At 40.2% G+C, this 14325-nt stretch overlaps 1 protein-coding gene across 1 annotated transcript in view; it reads right to left on the bottom strand.

The window, feature by feature from the left end:
* Nucleotides 1–4488: 4488 nt before the first annotated feature.
* si:dkey-91i10.3 (cytochrome P450) overlaps nucleotides 4489–14325 on the bottom strand; it is a 34240-nt gene continuing 24403 nt past the window's right edge. The window contains exons 3-9 of the mRNA XM_044132796.1: nucleotides 14122–14321; nucleotides 10064–10261; nucleotides 8502–8665; nucleotides 8096–8262; nucleotides 6991–7072; nucleotides 6485–6691; nucleotides 4489–6377 (exon numbers count right to left, since the gene is read on the bottom strand). Coding sequence (XP_043988731.1) covers nucleotides 6231–6377; nucleotides 6485–6691; nucleotides 6991–7072; nucleotides 8096–8262; nucleotides 8502–8665; nucleotides 10064–10261; nucleotides 14122–14321 — 1165 coding nt within the window. The 3' untranslated portion in view covers nucleotides 4489–6230. The remainder of the gene's footprint in view (nucleotides 6378–6484; nucleotides 6692–6990; nucleotides 7073–8095; nucleotides 8263–8501; nucleotides 8666–10063; nucleotides 10262–14121; nucleotides 14322–14325) is intronic.

The raw sequence follows: 14325 nt of genomic DNA, 5'->3' as shown, positions 1-14325 counted from the left end.
AATTCTGCTTTTGTATTCACGTTGACACACTCACACAGGGCCGCAGCCAGAATGATAAGGCCCCCACCTCCCTCCCCTCCCGGGCTAAGGTCAGTTTTGGTGCCCTACCTGGAAAAAAAGAAAAAAAAGAATCAATTTGATTCAAATTTCATTATAGGCTTACAGTACAGACCAAAAGTTTGGACACACCTTTTCATTCAATTCAATTAGAAGATGTGTCCAAACTGTTGGTCTGCACTGTAGATAAACAGGCCTACACATCAACAGGGTGTTTAAAATCGTCCCATGTGAGAATGTTGGACCTGGAAATATGCACTACAACTTCAGAATGTTCAAACATTTAAGCAATGTTTTACATTAATAAAAATGTAGCAGTATTTAAACACCAGCCTCACAAGCGTTTCATATAAGGGTCAGTGGACATTATGCAAAGTGACCCTGAATGTTATCGCAGGCAGTTGCAGTATGAATGACCAAGCCTCTCCTCACTCAGCCAATCAGACTGCAGGAAAGCATGCGAACACTCTTCCTATTCTCAGCTTCCTACTGGCGCACACTCACGTACGAGTCAGTCAAGACGCGCAAATAAGTATGACTTTCTGGTGAATGTACGTCCCCGGATCCAAATCCCTTTCAAATTTAGCCCTGGGTAATTCCCCACATCACTGACTGCCTGAAAGATGGTGGTGGTGGCAGCATCATGCTGTGGAGACCCAGTATTTGTTTTGTTTTTGTTTTTTCAGCAGGAAAAGCAGCAGTATTATAGTGACAACAACCACCTCAATACTTGAGACCTCCTCTCAAAACACTAACTGCCTATTTTAATGGTTCAAACACTAAATATATCTTAATATTCATTGATATCCAGTGGAAACCGTCTTAGCGCTGCAGCAGAAGATGACGTCAACGGTCTTCCTTGTTTCCGTTGCCAATCGAGCACCAAGTAACGTTGTGGCTATTCCAGCTATCCAAGCCGCATCCACAGATAAACCACACAGGAGTCCACTGTACTTTGTAGTGGACGACTACATACAATCTCAATTAAATATATGGAGGTTTGTGGCTGGAAAGTGACAAAATGTGTAAAAGTTGAAGGTTTATTTAGAGGTTATTTTCAGAGAGTCGTGTTTTTTTTTTTATCACATGATTCACACAGGAGATGATCTGCTGATCTTGGTTTGATTGATACAAAGTGGGTGTAGTTCTGTTTAGATAAAACTGCTGAATGATGAAGGAACAGCTAGTTCACAATCTGAGTCCTAACAAGTTGTCCTTCCACTTATTAGGGTCCAAAACAACCTGGCAAGGCAACATGTTTTAGAACAACGATTTCAGCTGCTTAATGATAAGCAGCGAAAAATGTGGTTCTTCATGGAAACTTGTAAATGAGCTCTGAGCTAATTGTTTAGAAAGCGAGCCGTGACGTTAGGTACTGTGTTTTGTCAATGTCTTCAAACTGCTATTAAAAGTATTTTTGGTGTGAAAATGCAACTCTGATGAGCCATTTTAACTTTTTTTGTCATTAAGCTGTGGGTGTTGGTGGTGAGGCAGACGCTTGAGACCCAGTTAAGAGGGTGAGATGGTGGTCTTAATAATAAATAATGCTCCAAACAGTCCACGAGATTTCATGGGGCACGGCTGAGCAGAAGCCAGGGCTCACACCCGTAGCAAAACAGAATACAGTATAATCGTGGCAAACGAACAGGCAGACAAAATGACGCGACAAATAACAAGGACCCAATGAGGAACAAAGGACACAGGTGGGGTTAAATGCACAGAGGGTAATCACAGAACGAGACACACCTGGGAACAATGTGGAGGAGACGGGACGGAGACTCGGAGACACAGAAAACTCGAAATAAATACACAGAAAAACACAGGTCGTGACATTTACCCCCCCTCCCCCCCAGTTAAAACTGAATATAAAACACATCTGTCAGAGGAGAATTGTGAAGAAAAAAAAAGCAACCTTGCACTAATCTGGTTTTATAGTATTTGGTTTCATCGCGATTTTTACCAAAAGCTTTACCTTTCGATTTCAGCGTTCGCTTGTTGTTTGGCAGGAGTCCCAGTCCTGCCAAACCTGGTTCAGTTAATTCCTCATACACAATCTAATTTTTATTTACTTGTGGAAAAGTGATTCGGTTAGATTAACTGTTTTACTCAGTAAACTAGTAATGTGAAAATTTTTTGTTAAGATAAGGAAAAAAAAAAATCTTTAATCTCTTAAAAGCAAAACCACAAAATGTTAAATTAAGATTTTTCTTTCTCCCTGCTCAACAACATGTTAACCGTACAATATTTTTTTAGCAAATGAATAAAGTAGGAGGTTTGTGTAAATAATTTTCATTACAAAACTTTAAAAATTGTTTTTCAGGTTTGCCTTCTTAAAATCAGAGCATCCAGGCACGCATCCTTTTGGACTCAAATGAAAATAATAGGGGGAAATTGATTATTTCCATCAATAAGCAAAGGATTTGGGTCGCACTTACTGTGAAAACACTTTCTGTATTTAGCCAAGACTGGTAAATAAATTAAACGCTGATTTAAAGTCACCAAAATTTGCTTTTGAGGAAAAGTTGACAGAAAAATGTGGTTCTGTTTACTACGAATTTAAAAAGGATGAAACGTCGTTACGATCGGGTCGTTATTGAAAGATGGATACTTCGTGTTGTACCTAACTTTTCCCATTACATAAACTTTGTAATTTGATAATAATTTTGCCCTAATTAAGAATAAAATCTCCATCTGATTCAGTCACATCTGCTGGGGAGACAAATATTTTGTAGCCCTCCTCTGACTGATACTTTTATACAATAAAGTCCCTTTAATACAGTAAATTCTCTGCAGGTGAATGTTTTTCAGACAGCAGAGTTTAACTGAATGTTGATCAGATTCACGCTGACCACACACACACACACACACACACACACACACGAGTCCTCAAGAAGACATTTTGTTGACAGAGTCTCCTGAGATGCAGTGGGTAGACTCATCTAGAAGATTGTTGATTGTTGAACTCGGCTTGCTGTGCCGAACCAAGAGATTTTTTTTCTTTGGTTTCCTCCCACAGTCCAAAGGTTAATCTGTGATTTAAAGTTGATGACAGCAGGTAATGTTGCCTGTAATGTCTGTGAGTCCACAGTGTGTCCCTCTTCTTCTCGCTCAGTGTGAGCTGGAAATGTACAGTAATCTGCAGTACTCAAGCTTTAATTTTGCATTTGGTGGCAAATTAAAGAAAAGCTTCATGTAGAGCAAGAAACTCAGCAGACAGGTCAGGGCCCCAGGTTGTTAAGTTATTTTTTTTTTTTTTTACATGAATTAACTGTGAGTAAAAGCCTTTTTCTTTTTCTTTTTTTTTTTTTTTTGGCTGTTATTCACGGAACACCCGGATTACCAAACTGATAAAATGATGCAGTACCAAGTGCATCCACAAGAGAGCACCAGAGGTCAGCAAGTAAACCGAACACACAGTAATGCTACAAAATTTTAAAAAAGCCGCTGAATGCTGGCTGCTATTAAGGAGCATACTTCCCTTGGCATAAGATGAAGATAAATCTAAACATATGCTGACTATAACACATTTGAAGCAGATATCACCTATAAACAACTATATATTGAACAGTCATATACAATAAATGATAAATTTGTCAGATTAAAGATACTTTTAGAAAATTGGCAACCGTTAATCAAGTATTAAACATGCCTTTTCTTAAGGCTACATTTCTTCTTTTTTCCCATCTGATGTAATATTCTAATTTTAAACGTCATGTTTTCGATAACCTGTAAGTTGAAAATCATCAAAAACAGAAATAGGGGCTTTAAAACACATATGTCAGAGTCAAGGCCCGCGGGCCACATCCGGCCCGCGAGAAGATTTTTTACGGCCCCTGGGATGATCTTGATTTATTATTAGAACCGGCCCGCAGACCTCAGCAAGCCGGCACCCCGTCTGAAAAAAATATATCTTCCTTATTTGAACTGTAAGTAGTTCTTTAAATGTTCTGTGAGATGATGTACTTACCCATGTATCCATAACAACAGGTACTTTCAATATCCACCAAGTTATTGCCGAAATATACCGTCTAATAAACGAGTGCCCCCCGGATTAAATACACTCTGCAGCTGCAGCTGCGAAGTTACCGTATTAACCCGATACTTGCTGGAAAGTGCAACGTCTCCCCTTTCAGAAACCGTTGGAATTTTTCCACTTAGCGCTACGTGTGGCGGAATTACGGTACTGCAAATTTAGATAGATTTTTGCACTTTATTTTATTGTATTTCAGTCCAATTATATTTTAAAAATATTTCAGTTGTGTCTGTTGAAAATTAAAGATTACTGACAGAGCCATAAGAAAATATTGCTTTATTTATCTGATCATATTGGAATATATTTGTTAGGTTTTCAGTAGGTTCAATTAGGTTCACTAGACTATATGCGTCATTTAAAAAAATTTCAATGAACATTCGATCAGTCCGGCCCTCGGCTTGTAGCTAAATTTTTTATTTGGCCCTCCGTCCATTTGACTTTGACACCCCTGCTTTAAAACATCCATGGCAATGTGGTTCACTTAGTGATAAAGTTCCTGAAATAACAGGAACTTTAATATTCTAATTTACTAGTCATGTATTTCTCCATGAGTTCATCTACACATAACAGTGGCAGAAACTCCATTATTGCAATATTTACTACGTTTAAATGTCATCCATTAACTCTTTAGTAAATAAAATGGAATCCTCGTCCATGTTCTACTATTTAATTCAAAGTAAGGAGAGATCAGGAAATTACCAAACTTTTCTAGTTCAAACCGATGTAAAGCTCAAAATGGAAAACAACCGATTGGAAGAAAATGGCTAATTTTTTAATTTCATGAAGTAAATCTTACAGTCAAAAACATTGCAGATTTGTATTGATTCACTTCTAAAACAGTTCAAAAAAACTCAACATTTAAAAAAACGACAATCCTTTGATATTAGATTAAATGCAACTCAAAATTGCCTTTTTGCTAAGATGCAAGGCTGCGATTATCTGATGAAAAGCAAACAGATTAACAAGATGGTGGTTTTGATATTTAAAGAATAATAAATACAGACCCATTTTCCCCCTTTTTCTCTAGATTACTCAGCCCCCCTTTACTGCGATACCTCCACATACAATTCAGTGCAACCAAATGTCTTCAGAGTTGGTGTCTTGACTGAGAATCTGCAGCAGCACCAAGTGTAATTTAGCTAGATGTTTGTTGGAAAACATGAATAGACAGACGGCGCCATGACGACCAAGGAGCACAGCAGACATCGGCAGGGATGAGTTGTGACGAGCTTTTGAAGCAGCGCTAAGCAAAGCATGCCCACAGTGAAACAAGGTGGCGGCAGCATCAAACTATGGGGATTCTTTTCATAGATACGGAAGTAGGAGAGAAGGTGGAGAGAAATACAGAGCAACTAAAAAAACGATCAGAAAATTTGGCAGAACTGCAAATTTATCAATACACACCTGGCCTCTTAAACTGACTGTTTCATCAGGGAGAGCATTAATAACTGAACTTCATGGCTTTCATGCTAAACACTGTCTGCACACGTCACTTTGAGGATACCAACTCTTATACTTAAACATGGCGGTAGCAGTATTATTCTGCATGGATGCGTTTCCGCAATGTGTTCCTTAGGTTTCGCCTCACAATAAGGCACTTCTTTTTGTAGCTATACCCCATAAAATAGAATAAAAACATACATTAAGGTCTATGGTTGTGATGTGAGAACCTCATTGGGTATTGACAATGAGGCATTGTAAAATAGACGAAGGGAGCAAGTTTAGCACAAGTTCAATGCTTGAATCGAAGAGTAAATCATCTGTCCCTGTAAATTGCTGTGAAATGAGGCAGTGAAAACGCGCCTGTTTCTACTACAAACTGCTCCAAATAGAAAAACGGTGAGAACTTTCCAGCTGTTTGAAAACATTTGCACTAGAGTCATGATATAAAATGACTCTTGGGAATTTTAGAACTCGTCATGCTAACAACGTTAGCATCTCCAAAACGGTGGATTGAGACAAATTCCAGGATAAAGCCATCGTATCTGCACAAAGAGTCTGTTTAGCTGTGTTTCCTTTTCTCTGCAGCCTGTGCTGCATGCCTCAGTGAAGGCTCATTCTGTGAACTCTGCAGAAACAAAAGCTTGGTGAAACGATGGTCTGAATACCAAACAACTCAGTGAGGGGAAAAAAAAAACTCTCATGCTGTCGCTCTCTCCTCGGCCGGCGCTGCTCTTCTGTCTAGAAACTGGAGGTTGATTGGCGTCGCCGGGCAGAGCAAAGTTCTGGTGATCGGTGTCACCGTCTTTCCGGCGGGATCGGGCCTGACCTCGTAGTGCTTTATCACCTATGACAAGAAGCAAGTAGAGGATTACGTTCATGCGCAACGCGTTAGCTGCAGGCGCACTTCATTTTAGCGATTGTTGGTCGTCGTTTCCACTCAGATTCTCTTACCCTGGACAAAAGGAGGTACATCTCGAGTTCGGCCACCCTCCGTCCTAAACAGGCCCGGATCCCGAAGCCGAACGGCACCGACCCGAACGGGTGCTGCTTGATCTTGTCGTCCCTGTCTCTGAGCCAACGCTCTGGCTGGAAGGTCTGGGGGTCGGGGAAGATGCTCTCATCGTACGACACGGCGTAGTGGCACAGGTGGAACAGAGTCTGTGAGGGACAGGAAGTAGTTAGTTACAACTGAACTGCGTTCAACTGTAACTTTGATATTAGGTGTTACTTACTTAATGTTATTTGTATTTGCTTCCAGTTTAATTCACCTCATTTGATATTGAAAGACTATTAAATACTGCTGTTGTTACCACGAAATCTCAGAGAACCAAAGGGAAATCTGAAGATGTGTTTGCTTTGTTTTGTTTTGTTTGTTTGTTTGTTGTGTTTGAGGTCAGCAGCAACCTCTCATGCTGACTGAGAGGTTGGAGGCTGGGACCGTCCGACATGCCTCTCACCTTTTTTGGAAAGAGATAATCCCCGACTACGATCTCATTTTCGGCTGTGACGCGGGCATTTCCTGGTACCACTGGATACAGCCTGGAGAACAGAGGATGCATCGAGGAGTCAACACAGGCACAAACAGAATGTTTCCAAAAATAGTCTAATCGAATAAAACACACTTTGGTTCAAAAATAATCAGTTCATCCAGATGTAAAGTTGTGTCACTCGTGGCCATATGGAAAGTGGTTCAGATCATGTGGAACAGCTAAATATAGGAATAAATATCCATTTTTACTACAGTAAAAATGGATATTTACCGAATTGTTTTATATTATTTAAAATATAGCTAAATATAGAGTTGCTATTCGCCTTTTCGTCTGTGAGAATTTCTATCAGTTTATTAGTTAAGTTTTCTTCATGTTACACTGCTATACGCGACTCAAAATCAGATATAATTTACATACAGGTCTTACACTCATGCATATGTACTCACAAATAGCTTTATGCGCCAGATACCTTGGTGTTTGACATACAACTAAAACCAAATGATTACCTCCATTGCGCAAAAAGACAGGCAACATGATTTAATGTCAGTGAAAATAAAATGTTGGTTTTGTTTTACCACTTTGTGTAGATATATGCTTTTACCCATTGATCCATCTATGCCTACTTAATAATTGCTAGCTCCAACTAAGGAAACAAGGACACAAGTCCATCACCAGACAATACACACACACACACACACCGTCGTGTTTTCATCACTTGTGGGGACTTCACATTGACTTCCATTTATTTCTACAGCTTAACCCTGACCATAATCCTAATCCTAACCCTAACCATCACATACCTAACCCTTACCTTAACCTTTACCCTAAACCTAACCATCACAGAATTAAACCACTTACCCAAAAACAACAATTTTCCTCATGGGGACCAAGAAAATGTCCCCATAAGGAGCAATGGTCCCCACACCCCACATTATAGACAGAAATAAGTTCCCATAAGGATATAAAAACCTGGTGCACACGCACACATGCACACACACACACACACACACACACACACATACTAATTAAAATGTAAAAAGTATTTATTTATTTTTTTTAAATTCTCTCTAACCGGAGCGTTTCCCTGATGATGGCCTTGAGGAATGGCATCTGGTTGATGTCATCACTGGTCGGCACCTTTTCTCCGGGGCAAACTCTGATCACCTCCTGGTACAACCGATCCTGGATCTCCGGCTCCTTCGCCAGGTGGTACAGTGACCAGGAGATGGTGTTGGACGTCTGAGAGGGGAAAGAAAAGTGTGGCGTTTGAGGCACGTCGTCTTAACCTTTCTGTGCGTGATCTCTGGAGCTCAAATGCAACACCAGCCCTGATAACAGCGATCAGCAGCTGAGTGTTATTATGTCTTCCCTTTCAACGCTGCGGTAAAAATACAGATAGGAGAACAGATTCTTCAGTTAAGCTAAACAGAAATAAGCCTCATCAGCGTTACCTCGTGTCGCCTCATCTACACGCTCACCGTGTCTACTCCGGCCAAAAGGAGCTCCGTGATGCTGCCCAGGATCTCCGTGACAGTCATCTGCTCACTGAGCAGCAGGTGCGTGAGGTACGCTCCCTCCACGTTCTTGTCCAGGTCCACGTTCTGCTGGATCTCTTCGATTTTTTTATTCACCAACTTCTCGGCTAGGACACAGTAAAAGCACGCCGTTCATTTCTCCAGGAGACAGATGTGAGATTTTGACCGCTAGATGGCGACCAAGAGACACCGTGGGGATTCTTGAACAGGCTTTATCCCGAGAGAGCACAAGACCGGTGCTCATGATTATGGTCAGAGGAGCCTGGATGTTGGACTTTGGCCCTTTACTAGAGCCATAAGAGTGTTTTAGCCTTGAAATGGACCGATAATGGAGCCCGAGAAATGACCTTGGAGTCTGAACTCAACTTGTTTCTTCAAATTGTTCTCTGGCTGTTTCAACTGTTTTACGTATATACCAATTTTATTTCATCAACTTTAGAAAGTATGTACACTTTCTAACCACATTTTAGTTTAATTTTCAATTACAACCAGGATTCCTCTTGCAAAACTCCAGGTTGTTTCTTTTTTTAAATTTTTTATTTTTACACTGAAATGTAAATACAAAAGTTCACCATGATTTTAAAGAAGATGTTCCTACAGTGGGCCGGCTTTACCTGCCAAAAAGGAGGGATGGATGGACAGAGGGATAAATGAGGGGAAGTGAAAGATATGAGTGAAGATGGAATGAAGAGCTACAGAAAAAACACACAAAGTAAAGAAGGATGCTAGGACAACGGGATGGTAAATGGAGAATGTATATCCAAAGAAAAATATCAATACTCAATTTAATTTTTAAATACAAATCCAAACCTGGAAAATACTTTTGAATAAACATTTAGTAAGTTATTTTTCAAAATTGCATAGGAACCCTGTACCATCTAGTATCTAGGTGTGGAAACTCAGAAGCTTTGAGGTATTTTATTCCTGCATAGTTTACATGTTTCCAACACTTTTCAAAGATGTGCTGCTAAGGTTTACATTTGTGTTTGCAGAATTTCAGATAATTAATTTATACTTTATATATCTACACAGATCTATATATAAATACCCATCTTAGTTTAACTTTGCAGAAAAAGCAAACTTAACAACAAATCCTTTCACAGTTGTTCTCTTTGAATGGGTTTGGCACAAGTAAAACAGACTAAATATGTTTATTTAGTGGCAACAAGATGGAGCGGCAGTGCAAAAAAGCTATCCGGGGGCGCAAAGGTGAGACTTTTAGCTGCTTCCATTCACTGTCTCTATAATTTAGACATTATAAAGTGGGTATTCTAGTGGCACAGTTGCCTCGTTAGGTTTTCAAGCTACTTCGTGCGGCCAACATTACCTCTGATTTACTGAAATAAACACCACATAAGTCCTGTCTTATGAACTCTGCAACGTTAGGAAGAAAACTCCCAATTTCTTTCCCATTTTTCACATATTTTTTGACTTTGGACGTGTAGATGTATAGCTATCTTAAAACAACTGAAAAGAAAAGAAAAAAAGTTGTGGCTGCTGCTTACCAACTTTAAAAAGATGATCCCAGGTGGCGATGAACTGTTTCCACGAAGGAAGGTAGGGCCAGAGGAACTTGGGGAAAAGGACAATGATAGGGGAGAGGCGAAACATTTCCCCGACTGAGAAGATGAACTTCTGGGTTTCCTCGGGTATAACTTCGTTCATGCAGCCCATACGGGTCTCGAACAGAACTGAGCTGATACCTGAGAACGGAAGTATGACAATTAGCCCAAAATCTAACATATTTTAAAAGCATTAAAACCAACAACAATCACTGAACAAAATTTGGAAATATAGTCCTGAGTTGGTGGAAGCTAGAAGAACACATTTCAAACTGTTTCCAAACCAGTAAGCCTCAAACACGTTTCAAGGGAAAGTAAAAGAACAGGGTTTTTTTTTAATGTGGGGAAATCTGCTAGTGACTTTCTAGATGCAGCCAAGTGAAAATCAATAGGTAAAAAAAAAATAAAAATGTGTAAGCAACGATGGTTCTGAAAGTGAAAATAAATAAATAAATAAATACACACGCCGAGGTTTGTTCAGCTGAGGTTAACATGGAAGGAAGAAAGAAACATTCCTGAAGGTTTTTTTTTCTTTTTCTTCCCACCAGGGGGCCTTTTGTGGGCTCTAGTGTCCCTTATATGACAGTAGGCTGACAGGAAAGGGAGGAAGACATGTGGCAAATGTCGCTGGGTCCAGGAATCGAACCCGCGACGGCCGCGTCGAGGACTCAAGGCCTCCAGATGTGGGGTCGGGTTATCCCCTACGCCACCACAGCACGCCCACCATTACTGAAGGTTTTAAGCAAACCAAAGCATCTGTATGCATAAAAAAATAAAATAAAATCGACATTTTCCAAAGGTTTGGAAGGTGGATCCAAATTTCAGCTGTCACGTCGACAGTCTGCAGTTGTTTCGGATAATCTGGCTAAAATACTTGCAACAGATAACCTGTGTCTGTTTCTCTTGAACACAAAACGGTCGGTTTCAACTCAGTTGGGAAACTGTTTAGGCAAACAAGATAACATGTCTGGATCTAAACGGTGCTGGCAGGAGGTTCTGTTTTCTTTGGACAGAGCTGGTTGGTACGATTTGTTGAGATTTATTATGTCACGGTATGAACATGCTGAACACAAAGTTCTGAACACATCGACATATTTCTAAGCATACGAATTCCTAACGGAGAGATTGACATAAAATCCAACTTAATGTCTATATTTACTGATTAGGAAAACCTCAAGGTCCTCCAAGTTGGCTCCTGTTTGCCTCGCTGGTTTTCAGTTCTTTGAACAGATTTGGAGTTCAGTTCAAGTCAGGCGACTGAACGGGTCGCTCTAGAAGCAATTCACTACAGTGGTGTTTATCATCCAAACACTGGTGGGATCCAAAGGGGATTATGTGAGGTTTCTAGTCAGGCAATACTGCCTCTGTATTTCATTCGCTTGTCGTAATGTTCAGCCCCAGATTTCAAGCTTCTCCTTCAGCAGTGGAGTCTTGTGCAGTGAGTGTGAACACAGGCAACTGGAAATGAGTGCATCAGCTATTGTTTTTATGGGGAAAAGAAAACATTTTTAGCTAACTCCAGTTTTTTTTTTTTGTTTGTTTGTTTTTTCTAAAGCTCTCAGAATGAAATTGTCATTGTCTCTTAACTTCTCTCATCTCTCTCCTGACTCCACTGTGAAAAATCTGGTGAGGAGCAGCTGGTCGTTGTTGGCTTTGGGTGAATTTACTGTTGGTGCAAACTGAATTCAACAATTGCACCAAAAGGCTGTTTTAGTAGCTAAAGAAGACTATTGTAATCATTTTTAATTCTGGAACGATAAAAGCTTTGGATGTATATAAGTTGTCATCATGCACTCTGTGAACTGCAAAATCCAGACTGAGCTATCGCTTCAACAAATCCCAGACTCTGAAGGGCTGGCCTACCTTGATTACACAAAGTAAACAATGAAAGTTCACGGCACAGTGCTAATCCTTTATAGGCCTCAAAAATATGACTGAGAATTTTCAACTACGACAACAAACAAATACAATAAAAGTGTAATTGAGTTGAATCTCACAAAGACAAATCGGAAGGCGAAGAAACAGTCACGGAAAATGCAGTGGTGGCTTAACCAACATCACAAAGGAAGAAACATAATCTCCTCTGTTGGACCAATCACGTAAGACAACTGAAAACTGGAGCTGCCCGTGTTAAAAATATACTTCAATCCGTACATAATCCTCCTCCCAACCTGAAGAAAACTGTAGTCTGTACCAATCATGTAAAAAATAAACCCAACTGTGTACCTCAGTTTTCGAATGTTTTTGGAATCCACATTATAAAATCTCAACCTGAACTACTCTGAAAAATTAGTCAGTTCCTTTTTAGTGTGACTTAACGCACTACAACAATCCAACACACAAGGTTATTCTCGGTATCTAATCAGTTCTGAAGGCCAGAGGGTCAGAAACCGGGTCAAAGATAAAACGTTGTGAATGACAAGCACTCGCTCTTCAGCAAACTGTTGCTACACAGGTGATGTTCTGATCCACACCTGAGTAGAGCTGTGCAGTACAAGGGACAGGTAAAGCCAGTCTGACAGGATCTACCATTGCTCTTCTGGCAATTTACATGAAATATGTTCAGAAGCTGAGGACGGTTATAGCATGTGTTTTGTTCATTTCATAAATTCTATAACGGATTTCAACTTAGGAGGATAAATAAGTGTGTTTTTTTGGGGGGGATTTTAAGCAGGGAAACACACAACGGGATATTTTCTGTATTTTACCGATTCAATCTGAAGCATGTCCGTCATTTTCAACTTCGCCCACAGAGTACGTCGCAGAGGTGACTAAATCCAAAACAAAATTCCCATCTGAGTATCACCTCCGGCATGGACACTGAACTAAATGCATCTCGCTGACCGGAAGCTGGAGGAGTCATGGACGGGCTGCTCTGGTTCCAAAACACATTCAAAACTTTGGCAGAATGGCTGCATTTGTAAGCCGACACCACACAGAGAACAGAAAACTAAAGAGAACGTTAGGTGGTGTTCATCTATTCATACTCTGAAGAGATGAGTACGCAGTTCACCTTGTGAAGGAGAGAAAGAAAGAAAGAAAGAAAGGAAGGCGTAGAAGTTAATCAGACTGTAACAAGCGCAGTGCGCTGCATGCGGCTCCACCCTGCTCTCATCACCCATCCCAGGCGATTTGCACCTGACTCACCCTGCTGTTACAACAAGCGACAAAATGGAGCAGGAAGATGTTAAGCAAAAGCTAAAAACAGGAAAGGTTACACCGATTACCCAAAAGATAAAAGCAGTAGAATCTTAATTCAAATGATATGTTAAGTGGAGTTGTTTAATTGAAGTGTTTATATGTAGGTATGTGGGCAACGGTCAGTGGTTTTTGTCATTGTGGGGAAAAAGCCAGATGTGTCCGTCTGCTTGATGTGTGAAGGGTTCTGGATTCTTTGTTCAACTTGTTGAATATTAATTAAACAGCATAAAAACAGTTAAATTTAATATTGTCTAAAAATTGAGGGGTAATAATAGAATATGACAGAATCTTTCTTACATCGTCAGTGAAAATAAGGACAACAAAAAAAAACCTAGCGTGACCGCCAGAATATATCGGTATTAGTCATATTTTTTTAACATATCGGTATCGGTGTGATAAATAAAAGTGGAGTGATATTGACAACTGATCTATATTTCCATCTTGTTTCTGCAGGGGGAGTGGGAGGAGGCTGGTCATGTGGTATTTGTTTGGTAATAGTGATGCAGCACAGGATTGTGGGAAGTTTCACTGAAGCAGTGGTGAAGTCAGCATTTTTTTCAAGGCGTCGAAAGGGATGTGGAATACATACAGTAGTATCAGTAATTATCGGTTACCGGCCATAACACCAATATTAATATCTGATATTGATATCAGCCAGAATGTTTGTATCGGTGCATCCATAATTTTAAGAAAGAGTGCAACAGGAAGTAGCAAAAAATAAATAAATTGACACTAGTAGAATGTAAAGAGATGTTTCCAACACAATGCAAATGAAGTCAGTTTGTTCCCTCTCAGTTCACCTTCAAATGCAAATTTGTACAGTTCTTCGGTCAGGTCGTTAACCATGACGCCCTGTCCTTTGGTTTCCCTCAGCCAGGCCACTCGAATGATGAAGTCCGTCACCACTTCGTTGATGGTGTTGGAGTACGACGACACGTGCTTCGGCTTCAGCATCCGCGGGTTCAGGATGCTGCGGATCCGCTGCCACTTGGCTCCCATCCTGA

Source organism: Gambusia affinis, linkage group LG11 (assembly GCF_019740435.1).
Source record: "Gambusia affinis linkage group LG11, SWU_Gaff_1.0, whole genome shotgun sequence".
Taxonomy (NCBI): Eukaryota; Metazoa; Chordata; class Actinopteri; order Cyprinodontiformes; family Poeciliidae; genus Gambusia; species Gambusia affinis.
Note: the sequence above shows the minus strand (reverse complement) of the source record. Positions and strands in the feature narration are given on the sequence as shown.